General features: G+C 33.1%; 2 protein-coding genes, 1 non-coding gene and 1 pseudogene across 3 annotated transcripts; 1 reads left to right on the top strand and 3 right to left on the bottom strand.

The window, feature by feature from the left end:
* The first annotated feature begins 441 nt into the window (after positions 1 to 441).
* LOC148549907 (U6 spliceosomal RNA) lies at positions 442 to 544 on the top strand. Its single transcript, XR_015897314.1, has one exon. It is a non-coding gene; the product is annotated as a U6 spliceosomal RNA (small nuclear RNA).
* A 169-nt stretch (positions 545 to 713) lies between these two features.
* On the bottom strand, positions 714 to 922 carry LOC148549906 (small nucleolar RNA U3; annotated as a pseudogene).
* A 1,531-nt stretch (positions 923 to 2,453) lies between these two features.
* LOC148549905 (uncharacterized) lies at positions 2,454 to 10,723 on the bottom strand. Its single transcript, XM_088495844.1, has 12 exons — positions 10,638 to 10,723; positions 10,390 to 10,529; positions 9,854 to 10,303; positions 9,574 to 9,744; positions 8,948 to 9,037; positions 8,740 to 8,829; positions 7,405 to 7,494; positions 7,216 to 7,275; positions 6,693 to 7,137; positions 5,672 to 6,597; positions 4,360 to 5,580; positions 2,454 to 4,159 (listed from the first exon to the last, which is right to left on the bottom strand). Exons 4-12 carry the CDS (start codon positions 9,668 to 9,670, stop codon positions 2,454 to 2,456), a joined length of 4,725 nt encoding a protein of 1,574 aa, XP_088351970.1. The 5' UTR covers positions 9,671 to 9,744; positions 9,854 to 10,303; positions 10,390 to 10,529; positions 10,638 to 10,723.
* Positions 10,724 to 18,770: 8,047 nt separating this feature from the next.
* On the bottom strand, positions 18,771 to 19,907 carry LOC148549904 (putative F-box protein At3g25460). The gene has a single exon (XM_088495843.1). The coding sequence runs from the start codon at positions 19,905 to 19,907 to the stop codon at positions 18,771 to 18,773; it is 1,137 nt and encodes a 378-aa protein (XP_088351969.1).
* Between the last annotated feature and the right edge of the window lie 52 nt (positions 19,908 to 19,959).

Here is a 19,959-nt window from a genome sequence, read left to right as displayed (position 1 = left end):
GAGACACATTGGCAGTGGTGTACATTCGTAAATAAATTGATTGTTTTATTATGTGAAAATTTTCAGGTTTCATTATATTTATAAGATAATTTGAAGTTCCTTATGTTAGTTATTGGAGAACAATTTCTGTTGATTATAGTCTTTTCATTCCATTCATCTCTAGCTACTAATTTGTCTTGTTCATTCATAGAAAATTGAGAGCAGTAGGAATAAAAGAAGGATAACCTGAAATGGCTATGCATGCAACAACCAACAAGGCAGAACCACCAAAATGAAAACACAGAAATCAGACAACTAGTTGTATCCCCTCCTTCATTTTCCATAAAGAGAGGTTGAGAACTCGTTGATATTCTTCAGCTGCTCTCAGTGGCAAACAAGTCTCACATCGCCCGAATTTTAAGAAACCAATAATTTATATATCAGAGGCAGACAAAGGGGCTCGTCCCTTCGGGGACATCCGATAAAATTGGAACGATACAGAGAAGATTAGCATGGCCCCTGCGCAAGGATGACACGCACAAATCGAGAAATGGTCCAAATTTTTTTGGTCCCCGTTCTACTTCATTATGCAAAGTTTCCATGGCAGAATGCAACGACATCTGCTTTTATTTTTAATTTTTTACCTGGCTCTACATCTTATTGTCAATGGATGGCGGAATTATTGAACGACACTGTCTCTGCTTTGTCGAAAAAATATAAAAAAAGAAATTTTGGGTCTGTCAGAACACCGTGAGACCATCTTGACCACAAGGTCATGGCAAGTACGATCCTCCAACATCCAGCTGGCACGCAACTGAAGTATTAATCACGCTCTGATCTCACGGTCATTGTTCATCCACCAGACTTTGGTTCCTGTCTCCTTAAGAACTCAAGGATACAGCTGTACGAGCCTATAGAACAGATCCTGTTCAAGTAAGGTCGTGCCCATTGCTTGTGGGTTTAGCTATAAAACCTACTTCTGGAAGGTGAATGCTGCCAATGTAAGACTAAGCTTACTCTTTCGAAATTCAGAAAATCTTAAAATTTAACCACATTAGATACAGGCAAGGCAAGATTTTGTTTCTCCGTAATTCTGTTTGTTGCCTGATTAAAATGCATGCGCAAATTAAAAATGTGTGTTGAACCCTGCCGATGCTTCTCTCTAACACTATGTCTGATATGTACATGTGTTTAGTTCTCAAGTCTCAAATAACTTGGGCACAGAGAAGTATGGTTAGGGAACAGCATTGATGCTCAATGAAGTGAACAACAGCATGAAATTAGCAATCGATTAGTTTTCAGTTTTAATTCTCATCTAAATCCACGACATTTTATTTATTCATACCCTGTGTGCATAGTTTGTTAAAAAAAACACACTGATTTTGACTCTTAGTCCTTTTCATAAAATGGCACTCCCTTTTCTCTGAGTCATATCTAATAATCAATATCAATAATTACATGTATTTTTGGATAATTGTGTTAATACAAGAACTAATCGTTACACTATTAATCACGCTCTGGTCACAAAGATGCAGATATACGAGCCCTTATACCGATGATTATCATTCATATCAACCCTCGTTTTCTCTCTACCGATGTGCCACTGTGGGACTATTATACATACTAGCTGTCCACCCGCGCCTCCGCGCGGTAAACATGGAAGAAGTAATGCTTCGTATTGGCAAAATTTGTATCGACATGTGTGAGTATGAATAACAAAGTTTGAAACTTAATTTTAATATTTATTAGGGTTAATTTGAAGATGATAAGCTTGCGATGTAGTACATTGCAAAGCATTAATGCCATATAATTATAATGGAGTAATAGATTAGACAATATGTGTAGGTCATAATTGGGAATTATTTATACAATGAGTTTGTCGTTATGGCTGTATTAATAGACACAATTTATGATAAGAAAATATTTGTGTGCGTGTTAGTGTTTGATCAATTATCGACGCATTTCATATTTGTCATGAATATTTGTGAAAGAAGTTGGTTGGATGAGTTGTTTTTGCAAGTGATTCCAAAGGTATAATGAATCCATTATATGGAACCTAATATTAAAAATGATAAATATATTTATAGACATAGAGATCATACATGGTTTGCTCAAAATGAACTTCTGAAGTTGTGTAAACAGGCCATCCCCTGAAATGATATCAACAATGAGTTTTTAGCATGTTGAGAAAGGTTACTTTTTTTTTTGTTAGAAATGTCAAAAACAGAGGATACATGAAAAGTGACAATTTTTATATGCAATTACTTTCGTAAATTATTGGTGAAGTTATGAAGATAGCTTTATAGAATGTAGGATTAAGGGCTAATTGTTATTATCGATAGAAGAAAATATTAGATGTAGTTGACCTAAGATAACAATATAGATATAGAAAGACATATATAGAAATGGGATTGTAAATTTGAATACGATAGTTGTAATATGGTAATCTGGAAGGTTTGATGTTACCTGATTATTTAGTCAATAGAGTATGCATTTTCAGAATGAGATGAAATGTTCCTAAAGACTTCGTAATAAACCACATTCCTTGTTTCAGTTGAGTTGTTTGAATCATCATGTGAGATCACAATCTTCAAACCATTTTTACTTGTGACGCGCGAGACGGCAACATAAAGCTGCCCATGTGTGAAGACAGGGTGTTTAAGAAGCAATCCAACCTGATTTAAAGATTGTCCTTGACTTTTATTAATAGTCATGGCGTAGGACAGTATCAGTGGGTATTGTCTCCGTTGAAATTTAAAGGGTAATCTTACATCAGAGGGAGTCAAAGTCATCCTAGGAATGAGAACTTTGTCACCAGCGTTGTCTCCTGATAACACCTCTGCTTGAATAATCTTTTCTCCTAATTTAGTGATGACTAATCTTGTGCCATTACAAAGTCCTGCTGAATGATCAATATTTCGAATAAGCATTACAGGGCATCCCTCTTTAAAATTGAGCTCATGATTTGGAAGACCTGAAGTTTTGATAGTTGCCAAAAATTCGGGAGTGTGAAGATTGTCAAACGTGTTATTACCACCTTTAAAGGAAGCTGAGTTACAACTTAGGTATGTTTTCATTTCGTGACTGTTCAAAGAAAGCATGTAGTGATTGACCTCTTCAACGATGTTAGTAGTTGGAGCTAATATTGCGCGACCTTGAAGATGACTAAAATCAGTCGAGTCTTTTAAGTAATCACCATAGATAGCTTGAACAATTGCCTCAATTGGATCATCAAATTCCTTTATAAGAAGCTCAGGTGGAATACTGATTACACTGGCACTATCTTCTAAGTTTCCTAGTTTTCCATCACCCACATCAAGAATCCAATTTGCAAATTTCCTTAAATCTTCAATGTTTTCATCTCCATTAGTAACTCTTAGACGCATATTTTGTGTTAACCTAAGTAGCTTACATTGTTGCCAAAGATAGGATGAATTGATTGATGCATTAACAATATCCTGCCTAGATCCTTTTGTTATCACTGGAAGTATTTGCCTAAAGTCTCCACCTAGAACAACTGTTTTTCCTCCAAAGCTTAATCCCGAGCTTGATTCATTGTTAACTCGTAACAAATCTCTCATCGTTCGATCTAGTGCCTCAAAACAGAATCTATTCATCATAGGAGCTTCATCCCAAATAATTAACTTTGTTCTTATGATTAATTCTGCCAAAGGAGTACCTTGTTTGATATTGCAAGTGGAATATTCATCTGGTGTGAGAGGAATTGCAAACCTAGAGTGTGCTGTTCTGCCTCCAGGCAATAAAAGAGATGCAATACCACTTGAAGCCACTGCTAACACAATTTCACCTTTTGATCTAAGTCCAGCTGCAAGAGTTTTCCAAATGAATGTCTTCCCAGTGCCACCATGTCCATATAAGAAAAATAATTGGCCACAATTCGAGTTAACTGCGTTAATGATCTGATCATGCACATGTCTTTGCTCTGTCGTCATTTGTAGTAAGTAATTTTCATATTGCTGAGCCAATGAACGTCGATCATAACGAAGCTCATCCATGATTAGTTTGTTCCGGGAGGCACCTTCTCTTACAGATTGAGTTATCTTGATATTGGGAAATGGCATTGTTGGGAAATCTCGCAATGATTTGCCATTGTGATTAAGATTTTCTTCTATCTCAAGTAAAGTCAACTGAGATAACTCGTCATCTGTCAAAACCATATCTGTATTGTATATAATGAACTATAAAGTTAGATACCATATGATATAGTATTATAGACTATTGTACAAATAAGCATGGTAATATTCCCAGAAAACTCAAATAATGATAATATATATTTAAGTAATTCGTAATCAATGTTGGTGATTGAGATGCAAGCAAGATATAACATGTTTCATGATTAATAATAGTTTAAGACAAAACCTTGTAATTGAAACATGTTCATGTGATTGTGAAGAATTCCATCAGCTAGCAAAGTCCAGCACTTGCTCCATACGACTTCTGGCCGAACCATTGAGTTTGACCATAATAGAGTTGCAAAAAGCTTCCGTAAATAATGACCAGATCCCCAATGGCTTGCTTCTTCAATGGCATCGATGTATTCTTGATCATCATCTAATAAGCCTCTTGCATAGCATGCATCTCTAAATGATGAGTACACAATATCCCTGTATGTTCTAAGATCTTTATAACTTGTTGGACCCTGAACAATGTTTAACAACATTCTAAGATAGTATAATTCTCCAGATGTTGGAGGGACAAAAAAGAGCCTTCCAATAACAGCATTTCTTTTCCTTGGTTCCCATATCCTGGCATTGCGCTTCCAAACAAATTTACTTGGGAACTCATTGTAAGTTAGCTGTCTTGCAATCTCGTATTTTTTATTTGCCTTGAACCACGCGACAAACATAGATTCTCGAACTGTCGCTTTATTTATAGTAGTTGACAAGTCATCTTCGTCTGCAAAGAGCACTGTCTGCTCATCTGGTAAGTGGAAGCTCAATCGTTCAACTGATGGCTTTCGATAGTGAATATTAAAAGCAAATATTCTCCATGCAGATTCACATGGAGAAATATACCGGCAATCATAAAACAACTTAATCTCATCAACAGGCTTAACAGTGGGATTATTGTCGTTTGAACTTGAATAAAAAGAAGCTGTCACTCGATCACTTCCCTTGTTAACATACTTAAAGAGATATTTTATGGAACGCGATTGATTGCACCATTCAACATTGATATGAGCTCCATATTTTAACAGCAAGTATCGATTATGCGGCACCACATAACGATTGTCTAGAGGAATTCCAGAAATGTCAATCGTTCGGCCATCATTGCGACGCCTATAAACTGGATATCCATCATGATCTACTGTCGTAAATTCAATAAACTTCTTCGGAAAATGTCGAGAACAACGTCCATTATCCATGCAAGGCGAATTTTTTCTAGCAATACCACATGGACCATGCATCATTTGACTCTTTACTGCTTCATAATATTTTGGGTCCAAAGTTGGATCCGGAATCTCAGCTGAAATAATCCTGTCAATATCTTCAGGAGCAGGAAACTTATCTTGAGCAGCGAGAAACAATAATATGTGTGCATGAGGCAATCCACGCTTTTGGAACTCAATTGTGTATATAACTGCAACGAAACAATTTGCAATATGTTAGTTAACCTGTACTTAAATAGCATGAAATGTTGTTATGATTAAACAAACTTTCTTGCATGTTACCTGCAGTCGACTTTCCGAATAATTTGTTTATGTGAATATCCTTAATCAACTTGTCCAACTTTGCCTTAAATAATCTGCAAACAGTATCAGGCCTATCTTCTGGCTTTAGATTATTCTCCTTGCAATAACGTTGAATCTCTTCCCATTGAGGATTGCAGGTAACTGTAATGAACAAATCTGGATACCCAATAGACCTGCATATTGCCATAGCATCTTGGTAATTTTGTATCATGTATCTGGCTCCCCCAGTAAAGGTTGCTGGTAGGACAACGCGTTTGCCTAGCGAGGCTGCTTCTGTTTCTCCATTAAGAACTGCATCTCTAAGGCCCTTGTAAATTTCAGCTCTTAGCTTTTTTTGCTTCGTATAGACGTATTTCAATCTTGCTGCTTCAACCATTGAGAATGCATCGACCAGGAATTGCTGAAACAGACGCCTAGAATATAGTAAAGCACCTTTGCATGATTGTCTGTGCTGAACTCGGAATGCAAAAAAGTCCCGCATACTAATGTTTGCATCTTCAGCATTTGTATTTTTTTGTGGCCTATTCAATGGAATATTTTCACGCCAACCATCTTCCCCGTATGGAAACAACAGAGGATATTGTAGTGCCAAGTATGATGGATTTAGTTCTGAAACTCGCTGTAGTGCTCCTGATCTCGTTTCAACAATGATATCTCTCTCTTTCATTGACGCATCAAAATCTCCCACCACCAACCCTGCAATCTCATCAACAGACGGCAAATTATACCGTCTTCCATCCTTGCCTCGCTTTCCAATCAATTTAAGTCGAATATCGCGAATTGGATTGGATTTCATAACTTCGCGCATCATTCGGAATGTCTTTGCCAGCACGTTGTGGGTGTCAAGCATCTTCATAAGGTCAGCCACAATGGTTTTGTCTAGATGATCTGTGCTGTTATCAGAGCTGCAGTTCAAACAACATAATGATTATTAACTATAAATTGTCACTTAAGGTTCCAATCATTTTTTTTGGAATGTAGCTTTGTCATGGTTAGGTACCTAACAACAGCAGTTCTATTGTTGATTTCATTCTGTGTGTCATAAATATATAGTTGTGCAAATTTGGCAGGACTTCCCTCTTGTGGTAACAAACTACCCATCAAATGATAGTTTTGGCCATGAAGTAGGAATGTTGGCGGTCCTTTGCTGTGGTTAATGGATCTGTCAATCTTTCCGCCGAAAGACGTGAAAGCAAACATACTATTGTATGTACGGGTGTTCTTCTGAAAGTGGATGGATTTTTCATCACAACCTGATAGTAACTGATGAAGAATTTCCGGAGGTTGTTGGAGTACCGGTAATTCCACCTGCCCTTGACGACAACAGAGGCCAAATTTTGGAACTCTCTCATGACAGTGCTTGTTTAGGCGTTCTTCATACCAGAATGTGGCTCCACAATGTTGGCATTGATAATCAGGGTTGCCAAAGTCAAGATATGAGACTTCTAAAATAGCTAACACATGTTATGGTTATAACGGTTTCGGCTTGGTATAAAAATCAGATTGACTAAATGCAATACTACCTTCAGTGATCTCTTCAAGTTCATTGTCATCATCACAATGTTGTTCTGCTTGGCCTGCATCTAATTAATGAATATTCTATCAGTTGGGTGACTTCATAGTTTAAAATATGATATTAAGTTCCACAAATACATTGTTTTGTTTTAATACCCAAAAATAATGGTGCTGTTCCATAAATTTTGGGTGCACACCTGCTGTATCTTCTTCTTGAACTGTTTCATCTGCCTGAAGGTTTTGACTTGGTACTTGTATGCTATGGGCAAACTTCCCTCGTGCACTCGCTGCAATTTTTTAAGAAGCAAATTACTTTTTTTTAAGTTAATATAAAACAAAAAATAATGATAATTTTCACTTGTATTATGTGGTAGCTTAACACACTGTGGCAGAACTTCAAAAATATTTTTTAGGAGGCTGAAACTTTGACAAAGGAAATACATAATTTTAATGTAAACGGAAACAAAATTTTCGACAACAACTTTTTCAAGTTTTTCACTAAGAGGATAATAAATGAATATTTGTATAAAATAATTTAAAATAGTACTCTTGAAGTATTGAACGGTTTAAAATATTCAATAATTAAACCGAAACAAAATTTCTTTTAGTTAGAATGATAAATATTAAAAATGATATTATTTATTGAACATTAAATATATGTGTTAGAAACAATTTGATTAAAAAACTAACAACGCAAAAAATATCACCAAATTAATTACAGATAAAATAATAATTCAATTTCTTAAAGATGATACAAAAAAATGTAATTACGGAGAAATGATTTTCAAAGATTAAAAATGTAAAAGTTGTAACTTATGAAAATTCTCCATTAGTCTACTGCTAATAAAATCACACCAATAGTTAAAGAATATTTAAATATTTTGCGTAAAAAAAAATAAAACCAATAAGAAATAAAATAGCATAAAAAAATAAAGTAACTATCATAATGATTATGAAGATGAATTTTGTTGTATCAAATACTTTATAAGAGACCATTTTAGTTAGTGAATTAGTCCGACGAATTTGAAGAAAAATTGTAAGATAGCCCATTAATGTACCAACTTTGAGAAAGAATAGATAGCTGATGAATGTACAAATTTGAACAAAAAGCATAGTAAAAATGGAAGACTTTAAGACTCCAACACAAGACACTTAGTACAGTGCACACAAATTTTGTGATCTGAACTCTAATTATATTCTATATAATTTATTTACTAAAGATGCTATAAAAACTTTGGGGGCCATGGTCCCCCATCGTGCACACTAAGCTCTGCCATTGCATGTATATCATGTAGCATGGGAACTGTTAGAATGAATAGATTTATAGTAAAACAACAAACTAAATAAAGTTAACTAAAAAAGTAGCTGCAGAGTAATGAAGGAACTTGCATAACTCTGGTTCTAATATGTGTATACTATGTAAATTGGGCAACCTAATAGTTTAAAATATCATGTCATTTTCCACAACTATATTTTTTTGTTTTAATACAATAAAATATAATAATGTTGTTCCATAGACTTCATTAACGCACCTGCATCATCTTCTTCGCCAACTGTTTCATCTGTCTGAAGGTTTTGACTTGGTACTTGTATGCGATGGAAAAACTTTCCTCGTACACTCACTGTAATTTTTAAGAAGAAGATTATTTGTTTTAAAGTATGATGTTAGGTTCGACAAATACGTTGTTTTGTTTGAATACCAAAAATAATGACTTTGTTTCATAAATTTCAGTTACGCACCTACTTCATCTTCTTCTCGAACTGTTTCAGCTGTCCTCATGTTTTTACTTGGTCCTTGTATGGGATGGGTAAACTTTCGTCGTGCACTCGCTGTAATTTTTAAGAAGCAGATTATTTGTTTTTAAATTGATATAAAACCAAAATTAATGATAATTTTTGCCTGTAATATGTGGTACCTTAATGCACTGTGGCGAAAGTTCAAAAATATTATCGAGGAAGGCAAAACTTTAACATAGAAAATACATTGTATTATTTCTATAGAAACAAAATTTTCGAAAACAGGCTTTTAGAGTTTGTCACTGAGATGATAATAAATGAATAATTTTATAAAATATTTTAAAATAGTACTGTTGGAGTCTTGAATGGTTTAAAATAGTCAACAATTACACCAGAACTAAATTTCTCTTAGTTAGAATGATAAATATTAAAAAATTTTATATTTATTGAACATTGACTATATTTTTTAGAGACAATTTAATTAAAACACTAACAGAGCAAAAAATTATGCCAAATTAATTAGCGATAAAAGAATTATCCAATTCATGAAAGTGATTTGTCATGCGTTCATGCAGCCTACGCATAATGCAGATACGTATGATATTTGCTATTATGACTTGATATCAAACCTTTCTTAGCTCTGATTGATCGATCTTCCACTATGGCTGGTGTAGCAATATGATTGTTAGTTGTGGTTGATTGCGTTTCATGATGCGGTTCTCCCATGTTGAGACATTGAACACATTGAATTGAATCCGACAGATGTTCGGATTGTTCCCGAGCATGAGTTGGACGGAAAACTAAAGCATGCAAGGAACGTTGTTCGGTAATTATATGAAAATGTGTGAATGACTGAAGTTTTAATGGTATTTAGTTTCATTTGGTTCAATAAGTAGATAAAGGAATCACCTGGGGTGGCATTATTTTGCCTGTGAACTACACAGATAGTATGTTGCTCTGTTGCTCTGTTTGAACTGATTGTCTTGCCAAGTGATGTGTGTGCAGTTATAGGATCACTTTGTTGTCCTGTATTATTGTATATGCTGAGTTATATTTCCTATTCACATGATAACATCTACTCTTGCAAGACACATCATAAAAAAATATAGCAACTTCATGTATTATTTCTATGGATTTGACCTCTTGCCTTAGTACTACAAACTAAAATATAAACCACATTTTTTGAGTTACATGAAAAGGCTTCTAGTTTGAATGTTACATAGCTGGAGCACAACAATTAAAACATGCCTGTGAAGTTTGGTGTGAGTGGCTTCCTTTTGAGGGATGTCAACTTTTCCTGAAGCGTATGAAGTGAACCCTTCGTAGTAGTATTTGGCCAGTTCTGGAGGCAAAGATTTTCTGCAAATCAATTCAATATTAGTCGGACATGTTTTTGAATAGATGATTATACCTGAATAAAAAGTTCAGATTAAGATTTAAGATACCTTTTTTCCCGTCTTCGCTTAATCTCCTCCTCTTTTCAGCCAGGATAAGATGCCTGTGTTTCCTTGCTTCCTTTGCATTGTATAGATCCATAGTATTCCAACAATATGCACAATAGTGTTGTGTTAGTCCTTAGAGGAATCTGCAAGTTCAAAGATATGTGAAACTTTAGCAATGTAGTGTGGAAAAAAAAAATTTCTATGAATCTAACTTTGTGCGAATTTTTTTAATGAGTTTTGAGAATCCTAACCTTGAGACCAAAGGTGTGAAGCTATCTGTCTTGGATAGATCCCTCCACTTTTGGAGGTAGAAAATTGTCTTATTGACTATTTGATGTGACTTGTCCTATCTTGAGAAGATTAGCTAGACGTGGGTACATATATTGGGGAGTTCATTGAGTATATGACTATATTAACCACACATGGACTCCTTCACTACATATTCACGTGACATTTAGTAAACTTGGTGGTAGTGTTTCTTATTTTATTAATTATATAATATCATATAATCAATAACTATTTTGTGTTTTTTCAAAAGATCTATTATTATTATTATTATTATTATTATTATTATTATTTCTTGTAATAATATTAATATCTACCGATAAATGGTGATTATACTTATTTTTTTGGTTATATTATTCCACAATATTTATAACATTAAAATATTAAATTTATTTCAATATAATTTAATTGAAGTCTAGTTAAATAAATTCAATCTCTCAACATCTGAATGAGTAGTTTTAATTGTTTAATATTCAATTTAGGTTTCAATTAAGTTTCAAAACATTCAAAATAATTTTTTTTATTTTCTTTTGAATTAATTGAATTTTAAGCGTTGATTGTCAAAACTATTATAATTACTTTACTAATATATCCAGATTAAATTTTTATTATAAGTTACTTGTACCTTTAATTTGCATATTTTTTAAAATATGTATTAGATTATAATTAAATTTTTCTATATTCATTTATAATTTTATATATTATTTGATTAAAAAATATTAATATTGATTGAACCACGGTTGGAGTGGTTGAACCGCTAAACAAATGAATCAATAATGAAATCGGTTTGATGATCGGTTCGATTTTTTAAATATTGGTAAAACTTTGTCATTTAATTTAGACTTCTTTAACATGAGCTCATTATTGGTTTAATATGCTTATATATTAAGCACCTTAGTACATCTCATTGTATGGTTACATACTTACATACCCAGTGGTATCACAATATACAAATAGCAAGAATTTAACAACACAGATGACACGAATAATCAAAATATTTTATTTTTTAGTGCATTAAACAGGGAACAACCCATAGCAATATTCTGTGATGAATTTCAGCTCAACTTCCTGGCCCCAAATTTTGTATTTCAAAATTCTCCTTTCATACTGAACCTCTTCTCTAAAGCTTGACATAATTAGCTCATTTATAGGTCTTCCTGTGCGGATGCTATCGTCCGCTAACGTTATCAGATCTTTGCTCACAAATAATAAGGGATTATCATATACTCTCAAGCCACCGAGCTTGAACAAAGACGACCACGTGTAGGAGTTTTCTTTAGTCTTGTTAATAGCCCACAAACTTATAGTATAGTTATCCTCTTGTCGCGGGTGGGAAGCAAAACAAACATGATTGTCAAAAATCATTAGTGATTGGAAATCAGATCTGTACCTTTCTCTGATGGGAAGGATTTGGAATTGTTGTGTTTTTAAGGATAAGATGAGGATGTTTTTCGCAACCTGGAATTCATCCGTAGTGAAATTAATCCAGAAAATATCACCATGTAAGACAACATATCTGGGACCAATCTTTCCAATATCACCGCCCAATGCGAATGTCGATGTCCACTTAGCCTCAGCGGAAGAATATATTCTATAGTAAAGGAACTTGTTAGGAAGGTTTTTTTTGAAAGCATGACAAACGACATAATGAATACTGTTTGGAAGGTATGCAAATGCAAACACATTGATTGCCATATGATGAGTAAACTGCTTTAGCTGTGGAATTTGTTTCATTGATCGGGATAGCATGTTCCAAACCACAAGTACCACCTTTTGCTCCAACGTTGAATATTTAGCACATATGCTCCCGTTGTGTTCTCCAATGATATCAAAGTTTCCATAGTTGGGTTGGTATGGCAGTAAGGGGATGGATAAAATGTTACCTGTGGTAGGAGTTAACCTAATTATTCTGATGTTTTGTGCGGTCCAATGAGGAAAGAAAATTTGTATCAATATTGATTTTTCTCTTGTTGAACAGGTTACGTACTGCCGCCACAAAAATGCCTCACCTGTGAGTTCTTCTTTCCATTCATGTGACAACATTCTGCATCTACCAATTGTAGCAGGATCACACCTGGAAATTATATCCAATATGAGATCTTTTGGAAGCGTTGGTTGTGAGATGCAAGGAGTGGTAACTTGATTATTCATCTACTTGTTGAACAAAAAAACATTGAAGGTAGGTTGATTTGTGAGGTTATAGTTACAGGAAATAGTATTCTTAGAAGGAAGTTTGTTTGGATCGAGTGTGTATGGTTGCTCTCCTTGGCAGCAACTAAATTTTATCAATGTGTTATGATTGTATATTTTTTGTTGTGATTTTCGATAGTGATTGGCCACATATTTGCTCTATGTTGGTTTAAGAAACATAAGGAGGGGTATAACTAAGAATACAAAAAATTTGTGCAAATAGAAAGGATTGCTTGGGCATGCAACCAAGTTGCTATCCTACGTATATTGACATGATGGCATCGATATTAGAGTTTTTGCACTGCGCAAGCAACTATAGCATCTCTAAAATTGTAGGTGTTGCATCATTACCTACATTAGAGGTTCTTGGGATGGTAGCATGTACATAGGGATAATAGAATTATTATTAGTTTTTTTATCTTTTCACCACTAACAAAAAGCTAATTAGCAAAGAGGTGATTAAGTGTTTTTGGAAAATTTCTTTATCTATATAATAATATGGAATATGGATGGCACACGGTGATAATTTTAACATTTCAATGATAATTTTAATATTTTAATCTATACTACTACTTTTCATAGTATATATAATCATATATTAATATATAACTTTAATTACACACACTACTTTTCATAGTATATATATATTCATATATTAATATATAATTTTAATTACACACACACACACACACACATATATATATTAATATTCTTAATTATCTACAATTTTATATTTATTTTTGATATATAATTTTGATGCATAATATAAATAAAAAATTTATAATTGATCCATAGGTGTCAATATGAAATTGATATTTTTAAATATTTTAAAAATATATAAGTTATAATTTATTGATATAACGGTATAGATTATGTTCTATTTATCTGGGCCAGGTCGTAAGCTTTGCGTGAGTCGACCTTTACCTTAAGAGATAGGCTCGATTATTAATGAGTTGAGCCTTGAGCCAATCTCAATTTGTGTGAGTCGAGCTTCAGTCTGTTCAACCTCATTTCAGCTTGGCTCAATTCCAGCCCTAGCAATTATGAAAACTTCAAAAATATTTCTGGGGGGGGGGCCAAAATTGTAACATAGAAAAAACAAAAAAATATTGATATAAAAATAAAATTTAAATAAATAACTGCTTTTAAGTTTGTAACTAAGATGATAATAAAAGCATAATTTTATACAAATTTTTTTTTTGAAAAGCTTTAAAATCGTACTTTTCGAATACTGCATGGTTTAAAATATTCAATTATTCAATAAGAACTAAATTTTTTTAGTTAGAACGATAAATACTAAAAATTACAATTCTTATTGTATTGTGAATATTTTTTTTTTAAATTTAACTCAAAAACTAACACAGCGTAAAATAGTACCAAATTAATTAAATATAAAAGCACTATTAAAATTTTTAAAATTTATATGAAAAAATATAATAAAATTATTTACAACCTAGTTTGGAAGTTTAAAACTTTAAAAGTTGTAAATTATAAAAATGTTCCATTAGTTTACACTAATAAAATGACAGCAATAGTTAAATAATATTATAATATTTTGTGTAAAAAATAAAATAAAACCAATGAGACATAAAATACCATTAAATAAATAAACTAATTATTATAATGATTATGATGATGAGTTTTATTGAAGCAATTAATTTATAAAGGACTATTTTAGTAACTGCATTAGTCCAACGAAATTGAAGAAAAATAGTAAGAGAGCTCATTTTTTTAATCAACTTGAAGAAAAGATAAATAGTCCATTAATCAACAAATTTTGCTAAAAAAAAAGAAGTCAAAACGGATGAGTTTAAGACTTAAACACAATATACTTCATATAGTGTATAAAGTTTTGACCAAATGAATTCTAATTATATTCTATATAATTTTGTTCCGAAAGATTTTATAAAAGCTCTGGGGGCAACAACCCCATTTATTTTGAATAGAATAGTTTTCACCATCACACAATTTTGACTTTATAATACACTTTTTTCTATTTTTTTAGTACCTCCATTTTAATAAGTGAATAATTTAAGTCATTATATACTTTGTTCATGCTAGCATAATAGTCGGAATACATATAATAGTAGCTCTTAATTTTTATAGACTACTCTTTAGCTTTACTACTCTTAATGGCAACCAACACACTTACACTTCATGGAATAGAATTTCATTGGAATATTAAAATACACACAAAAAGACTTAAATTACATAGCATTGAACTTAAACTTAGTATATAACATTGGAAATAATTAAAACTGGGAAAACACTAATGTCTTTGCATCATAAGCGACATGTGAGTTAAATAAGATCTTGCCACGGTCTTTTAAATAGTAGTTGCTACATTTAATAATACACTTCACATTGTACCATCTAACACATCTAGCCTAAAACCACAAGTGATCACACTGGAAAGCATCCTTGTGAATAAACGTGCGTTGATATAAGTTGTACATGTCCCAGATAGAATGGAGCATTGAGTATCTTCTTATGTTGACTTAGTGGATCAAATCTTAAAAACATGAATTGGGATGTTTCTGGACGGCGCATAAGTGCATTTCTCTCTCTGTGGGTTTTCTTTAACAAAATAAGTTCTTCTTCATGAATCAAAACAGGGTTTTCTAGGCTTCCTATGCCAGTGAATGTGAAAATCTTTTCCCATGCATAGTGAATTCCATTTTTAAGAATTCTGAACATATTTATTTCATACCCATCACGAGTATCTCTATTGGAAACCATGCAAAGAGAATCTTGATATATCAAGAGCCGATGATCATGTGACACTATATGATGTGGTATTGGTATAGTAAAAAAACTCTTGTTTGCAATGGAAAATGAAACAATATAGGAAGGATATGTTGAGTCATGCATGGACCAACTCAACCAAAAGGCAACTCCATCACTGGTCACACAATTTTGATCTAAGTTCTTTACATACTTGGGACAAGGAATAACATATTGCCAATCGGAGCTTTCAGCACAAAACATGGTTAGCCAAGAATCCTGATCGCCTAAATTCCTTTTAAATATATGAACTATTGCATACTTAGAAGACCCAGGATAGTATAGAAAGGCATACGTGAATGTGCACATAGTGCAAAAGTGTTGAGTAGGATCACGTATACTGCGTAATGTATTAGCAGCAGGATTCCATATTAATATTTGAGGTGCTTTACCTGTAGAGGAGAAACGCATACATACATTGCCGTTTGCGGTGCCAATTATTCGAAACCAACCTCCAGGATTTATTGTTACAGGCAATGCAAGCTGCATGGCTTCCCCTGTTGTAGCATCCATCTTCATGATCCAATCAGGCCTTTGATTGAAAGGTCCAAGAGTAAAATGAAGATAGATGAACTGGCCTCTTGCTTTCCACTTTGAGTGTGTCTCTTGCAAAAATGGAATCGCATTCAATTTGTCCCTCCAGTAGTGATTTGTAGCTCTGCATGCAACCAATGTTTTCGGATCACTCTTGAGAAAAATGTCAAAGATTAATTCTTCAGGAAGAGTTAAAGGGTAGGCTTTTGTGGGAGCTATGTCACTCATGCTTCCCTTTAGTTGAACAGATGAGCAGGTTAAGGTTTTTAGTGGAGATGAAAAAGTTGTGCATAAGGGTAGTGTGGTGGTAGTGCCTATTTATTACAAAACATGGAAGCTAAATCAAGAAACATTTTTCTTTTTTTGTTCGGACAATAACAATCAAATTGTTCAAAGAAGTGACATGACTTATGTAATGAAGCATGCAACCAGGGCTTTAGTATTTGGCATATAACCGGTTTGCACATAACTATTACATAAATTTTGGCTAGGAATAAATCACATGGGGCCTAAAGGATATTTTATACTATCCCATTTCTAACCTTGCCATTATGTTTAACTTGTTCTCTTTATTGGAACTTATTGATAAATCATACAAAAGTTTAGAAGATGCCATTCTACTTGTCGTCTTATTTTTTTGATCCGGAACCAAATGTTAGTTTAGTTTCTTTAAGTTGAGGAATTAATTCTTCTTAGCTCCATCATATATGGGCACCTTTATCTATGCTAGTTGATGTGTATTGTTAAGGTTTGAAAATATTTTTTTTAATACATAGTTGCATGCTTTATTGTTTTATCTTTCACTACTTTTAGATAGTTCTCTTAAATGTAGCATTAGCCTTCATTCAAATTGGCAACCTGACAAATATGTGATAGATGTAAAATGAAACAGTAGATGATGCAAACTTCAAGTTAAATAGTGAAGGTGGCAAAAAGCAAATAAAGAAGCTAACTTTTATAACTTAAAAAAATAAATGATGATATAAACAACCATCTTCACCGATTAGACAATTTAAGAATTATTTTTTTATAATACTTAATTGCAAAAAATAATTAGCTGCAATTTTAGCAATTTTTTTTGATATATTTTAATTTATCTCTATTAATTCATTTTGTTATAATAATCATTACCATTGACTATATACTTAAGAGAATTTTAGATGATATGATAATGAATTTGTCGCTGCATAGTGCATAATGAAGAATTTAAAATTTTTTTTATAGTATATATAATTATATATTATATTCCTGAATGACTTAATAATTCCTACAAAAATAGTAAATAATATTTAAAAAATTTAATAAATCTAGATTATAAATAATGGTATCATATCTTACAAAAATTCTACTTCTTATTTTGATATTAAGCTAACATCTATTAAGTTTTAAGTATACTAAAGGCAATGTAAGAAAGATTGAAATGACAGGAGGAAATCTTTCATATCTATCTCCATTTAATTCTTTGTCTTGAACTACTCCACAATAAGTAAGAAAAGATTTAGAAATGACCTGAAGCAATATTTCATGTCCCATCTTCATTTAATTTTTTATTTTGAACCACTTGATAATAATTAGTGAGTGCAGTGTAAAAAGAGGCAAACTAATAAATATACATATAAGTAAAAGTAGATACTTAAGTAATAATTACACCTAGCCTCTAATATCTTGAGAAAGTCAACACCCATTTAGCATAGTTCATTAGCAATCAAGTAGGATGGACATAAACCAACATTAAATGTAATAACTTTTGGTAATACACTAACAACACGGTGCTTTAACATGCAAAGTATTATCCTGTTTGTGATAATGCTAGGGGTGCATGCATAGCAATATTATTTTAGTTTTGTCAAACATTTTTTAATATTATTAGGATTGTGTGTGTGTATGATAAAATCGTTTATTTCCTTTCTTCGAAGAACTCTTTGATTATGATAGTAAATGTTAGGACAATTTTATGTAAACAATATTATTTTTTACTTTTTTTTATTCCAAACAACTTCATTAAGATTGATTTTGAATGCTATGTTTGGTGTGACTAATATTTTTTTTTTCATTTATCCAAAGTTGTTTCATAACATAATCAAACTCTCTTGAGTCATTCAAAGCTGCCCTTTAAGATTTGATATTTTTAATATAACTTGCTCATCAAATACGGTATACAATTGGAAACTATTTGGCAAACTTTCACTATGTGTTGTGTCTTTCTAAGAGAAAGAAATCGAACATTTTCTTTTCAAACCCATCGAAGTATATAATCATAAAAACACAGCATAATAAATAAAATACTTTGCACCAACTCAAATACAAACCCTTACAACACAAATAAGGCAGATGAACTTAAAAATAAAGGATAAATACTACAAACGAACCAACAATGCCATGCATGGTGTTCGTTGTACAATGCAAGTCGAACCAATATATGACATTGGTGGTAACACTCATACACACTAAACAAACCACAATAAGCAAAGACATAGTTTTCCACTAAAACCAACTCTAAATAGCACACAACCCTTAAAGCTTTAAACCCTAAGTCCTAGGAAGCATAGTTTGGAGCAACGCATGGCTATTACAACTTTCTAGGTAATCCATCACACAGGAAATAAAGTTTCTTCATATGCATGGATAGATTTAATCTTAACATAATTATCATAAAAAACCCGATGAAGCCTCTTTCTTGTGCCTTCAATGGGGTTATATCGAACCATAAAAAACTGAGAGTACGCAATGACTTGAGCCCCAACCAGTTGTAGGTGCCTCTCCATAACTTGGATAACATCATGATCAACCATGACAGCTGGCACGTACAAAGTACCTATTCCATTATATGTAAATAGTTGTGACCAGTTAACACCTCCATGGGTGTCACTTACTTGCCATATAACTGAGTTGTATGAATAGATTGTGTGATTATTTGATGCCAAACATAGACATCCATCTCTAACCAAAAGGCAACCACAATGAGACGTAGCTTGAGGAGGGACGTAAATTTGGCCAAAAGTCAATGTCATCAATGAAAAAGATACAATGTATGGTTGATCATTGTCTTCACGGTCAGCAAGCCAATACACAACACCACTGGCTGCAACATATGAATGATCCAACCGTTGCACATACGAAGGACATGCAATTCTAACATGCCAATTCCTAGTGAAACTTGTATACATAGTTAAAGTGTAAGCAGTGCTTTCGGGTTCATCTTTAAATACATGCAAAATTGCATAATGAACACTGTTAGGAAAGTGAGCAAAGGCATAAGTGAAAGCACCCTCACAATAACCACCTTGCAAAGGATCATCTAGTACCCGAGGGATTTGAAAAACTGGATTCCAAATCACCAAGTGGCTTCTCCTTCCAAGGGAGGAGTAACGGATACAGAAGATTCCCATCTCGACTCCAATGAGCTGAAACCAACCGTGTTGGGTTAAAAGAAAAGGCAAGTTGAGGTAGCCGGTTTCCCCGGTAACGGCATCAATCTTCATTATCCAATCCACCGAGGTGATCACAGGAGATGCAAACCCAAAGTGAATGAATAGTGAGCAGCCACGCCTTTTCCATATCCTTGAGATTTGACTGAGAAATTCAAATGAAGTTACCCTTTGCCTCCAATAACGGCAAGTAGCACTGAAACTGACAATGGTTTGAGCGTCACATAAATAGAGGATCTCACTTATAATCTCATCAGGGAGTTGTGGAACCTCAACTTCTGTTGGAGGTATATCACTCATACTTAGGATTACAAAGTGTAAAATAGAGTACTTGACAAACTCCAAACAATAT

The sequence above is a fragment of the Arachis ipaensis genome, chromosome B8 (genome assembly GCF_059453495.1).
Source record: "Arachis ipaensis isolate K30076 ecotype BB chromosome B8, ASM5945349v1, whole genome shotgun sequence".
NCBI lineage: Eukaryota > Viridiplantae > Streptophyta > Magnoliopsida > Fabales > Fabaceae > Arachis > Arachis ipaensis.
The sequence above is the reverse complement of the archived record's forward strand: the minus strand, read 5'-3'. Positions and strand labels throughout refer to the sequence as shown.

Coding starts and splice junctions, on each gene's coding strand:
- LOC148549905 (XM_088495844.1), bottom strand. CDS start 9,670: ATGGGAGAACCGCATCATGAAACGCAATCAACCACAACTAACAATCAT. Junction 7,276..7,404: donor TCAAGAAGAAGATACAGCAG/GTGTGCACCCAA, acceptor TTCATTAATTAG/ATGCAGGCCAAGCAGAACAA. Junction 6,598..6,692: donor AATAGAACTGCTGTTGTTAG/GTACCTAACCAT, acceptor TTTGAACTGCAG/CTCTGATAACAGCACAGATC.
- LOC148549904 (XM_088495843.1), bottom strand. CDS start 19,907: ATGAGTGATATACCTCCAACAGAAGTTGAGGTTCCACAACTCCCTGAT.